Here is a 3671-nt window from a genome sequence, read left to right as displayed (position 1 = left end):
TAATAATAATAATAATAATATTTTTTAATTAAAATTTAATTTCAATATCAAGATATTAAATATTCATATTTGATATTTAGTAAAATAACATGTTAAAAAAGGATTTTTGTTGAATTAAAATATATGTTTCTAACACATATATTTTAATTATAAATATAGTAATTGATTGGAAAAAACTCTTATATTAAAATGTTCCAAATTCTTTAACAAGAAAATGACAAAGTTAGTAAAAAATTAGTTAGAGAAACATTCTCTATAATTAACCTATATCTATCCACGTCTTTCCTTCTATTTCTCATCATCTTCTCTCTCCATCCTTGAAAACCCAAAAAAGAGAAAATAAAGGTCGAGAAATTCTCCATCCCCAACAACCACCTTCCCCTCCGGAAACGCATCTTCTCCTTTTTTTTCTGTGACCTAAACCACCATGAACACCAAAAACAATAACACCACTCAAGCTTGTGCTGCATGCAAATACCAACGTAGAAAATGTGCACCTGATTGCATCTTAGCGCCTTATTTCCCTCATGATCGTCATAGACAATTCATCAATGCTCACAAATTGTTTGGTGTTAGCAACATCAACAAAATCATTAAGTATCTTGATCCTCCTAGCAAGGATCAAGCCATGAGAACCATTATTTTTCAATCTGATATGCGGGCCAATGACCCTGTTGGCGGATGTTACAGATATATTCAAGATCTTCAAGCTCAGATTGAATATCATAAAAATGAACTCGATCTTGTTCATCAACAACTCGCGATTCTCCGAGCTCAACAATCTCAACAACAACAACAAGAAGTTAGTTATGGTGATCAAGTTATTATGAATCAAGATTCTTTGTTAGGGTTCTATAACCCATCATCGGGATCGCTTGCGCCGGCTAATTATCATTACAATATTCAAAATCAAGATGTGCCACAATTACAAGAACCGGATCAAGAACAATACATTATGATGCAAGAAAGTAATAGTAGTAGTATTAATAGTACTAATACTCCTTTGCAACAACATGTTAATAATTGGGGGGCTATGCAAAATTCTATTTCTTTATCATCTTTGTCATTGCATGGACAAAGTAGTAATGCTAGTGATGATTATGATCATAAGCCAATTCTTGATATTCCTTGTGATGAAAGAAATGAATTAGGGTTTGATTCCGGTGAAATACTACAAAACAGGTATAATTTTTTCCTTTTCTTAATTAATAATTTATTTGATGTATGATTTTTTTTATATATATGATTGACATGCTTAACATATAAAATGATGAAGTTGATGAAAATGATATGCAGTGATGAAAATGATATGGTTTTGTATAAGATAGATAATGGAGTAATTAAAGCAGAAGATGATTATATTCAACAAGTTCAAGTTGAAGGTCAATCTCAAGAACAAGATCATGATCTGAAAAGTGCAGCAACATTGTTTACTCTTACAAATTGTAATAGTTATGATCAAAGTGTTAATTAGTATATAGATTGTAGAAGATTCTTTCACATTATTTTGTTGTTATATTAGCCAGGAACTTTTGAGGTATGATTAGGTTTATGTATGTGACTCTCTTAATTTTGATCTTAATGCTGGTTCTAATGGTGCTTTAGTTCATTTATCTTTGGCTTAGCTTTTACTAAGTACCCATTTCATTTTGATTATGTAAAGAATAGAAAAAGGTTTTTATTTTAACCTATGAGTGATGATAAATTTTGACCAAGCCCTCTGGGATGAGTCTCCATTTACATTTAGAGAAAATGAAATATAGTAATAGTATAAAATATGGGGAATTTTTATCTACCCCAATTCAAAAAGTTGGATAGCTAATAATACTATTTAATGAATAACTAAATATGCTAAAATTAAATGGTATGATGTGATTGATTGAAATAACGACGGGAGTTAAAATAACGCAATTAAGGGTCTGTTTGTTTCTGCTTTAAAAAAATGGATTTTTTCTTTTTATTTTTGAAAATAGATTTTCCAAAACCGTTTTTCAAAATATTACAAGTTTTTTATATTCGTTTTTTTTAAAATGAAACACTAATTTTGACATCTTAGAACATAAATATAGATTATTGAAGACCAAAACTTTGTCAAAATCGCAATTTTTTAAAAAGTTGTATTTCAAAAATGATTTTTATGAAAATCTATTTGAAATAGCTTCAAAATTAAGTGATTTTTTGAAATTTTGATATCTAAATTTTTTATCTATAAATAGATGAAATATCTAAAATCACATTTTAAGAATAACTATTCAAACAAAATTTTCATTTAAAACTTTTATAAAAAGTTTCTTTGTAAAAATTTTTTTCACAAAATTTTGTAACACTACAAAAATCATTTTTAAAAAAAACCAAAACAAACGGGCCCTAAATTATTAACGAGAGGAGTTAAAATAACGCAGTTAAATTATTAAATATAACCCTGTAAAACAACTTTAACAAAAAATTGATTGCTACATTTCATGTTTCAAAAGAAAAACCATATCATATACACTTGGTGACTAAAGTAGAGTAAATAGTTTGATCCTAATAAAATCAAACTTCTTCGAAATAATTAATATATTGCTCAACTTTATCGAAGTTTATAAACCTACATGGATCACTATAATCTTCTTCATTAGCTTGATCTTGTGGCAAGAACATGTCTATTGACAAAGAATCTTGTACTTGTTGAGCCTCTTGATACCGTGAGATGTTTGCGGATAAAGAATCCTGCATTTGTTGAGTCCGAAAATGGTGATTGGATTGACATTGTAACATCATGTTTGGTAACCGAAAATCTTGCATTTGTTGAACTTGAGAATGTTGAATGGATTGATATTGTGAATTGTCTATGTTATGACCGTTATATTTCAATTGGGCTTATTATCTCTATTGGGCTTGTTATATTTAGGTTACACATCATTTGGATTTGAGCTTGTATAGGTCCAATATATATATGTGGCCTACTTGTACAGTGATCACTTATGAAATCAAATTAAATCTTTTCCGCCATTTTCTTTTCTTCTTCTTCAACAATGCATTGCATCTGCATTGTGTAATATGGTATCAGAAGATTAGGTTTTTTTTCTTTCCCCTTTTCCATTCTCTGCATCACCTTTCTTGCATTCCATTCATCAACATTTCCATGGATTCGGATAGCAGTGATGCTGATTCCATCACCAAACATGACTCACAAATTTCTTCCCAAGATCCGTCGATGAACCCTCGCAATCCCTACTACCTTCATCCAAGAGAAAATCCTGGAGCCACCATTGTTGAACCTACGTTGGGTGACAGCAACTATCATAATTGGAGCAAATCCATGAAGCGCGCTCACCTCCAAGAATAAAGTTTCCTTCATCAATTGCACCCTTCCAAAACCATCCGAATCTGACAAGAACTATGAACTCTGGGATCGTGCCAATAGCATGGTGTTATCGTGGATTAATCGCACACTCTCGACACACATAGCACAAAGTACGATTTGCTTGGATTCTGCTTTTGATCTCTGGGAGGACCTCCGAGAAAGATTCACCAAAGGCAACCATTTTAGGTTTTCAGATCTTCTTCGTGAAATTCATTCCATTCAACAAGGTGAACGATCTTTATCCAATTACTTCATTGATTTAAAGATTCTCTAGGATGAATTAGAAACTTTACGTCCCACACCATCTTGTTCGTGTTCTACC

General features: G+C 30.9%; 1 protein-coding gene across 1 annotated transcript; it reads left to right on the top strand.

Annotated features, from left to right (window-relative positions):
• Nucleotides 1-332: 332 nt before the first annotated feature.
• LOC131623258 (LOB domain-containing protein 22-like) lies at nucleotides 333-1582 on the top strand. The gene is made up of 2 exons (XM_058894254.1): nucleotides 333-1182; nucleotides 1297-1582. The coding sequence occupies exons 1-2, from the start codon at nucleotides 428-430 to the stop codon at nucleotides 1472-1474; spliced, it is 933 nt and encodes a 310-aa protein (XP_058750237.1). The 5' UTR covers nucleotides 333-427; the 3' UTR covers nucleotides 1475-1582.
• The last annotated feature ends 2089 nt before the right edge of the window (nucleotides 1583-3671 follow it).

This window comes from Vicia villosa, unplaced genomic scaffold (genome assembly GCF_029867415.1).
Source record: "Vicia villosa cultivar HV-30 ecotype Madison, WI unplaced genomic scaffold, Vvil1.0 ctg.000060F_1_1, whole genome shotgun sequence".
Taxonomy (NCBI): domain Eukaryota; kingdom Viridiplantae; phylum Streptophyta; class Magnoliopsida; order Fabales; family Fabaceae; genus Vicia; species Vicia villosa.
Note: the sequence above shows the minus strand (reverse complement) of the source record. Positions and strands in the feature narration are given on the sequence as shown.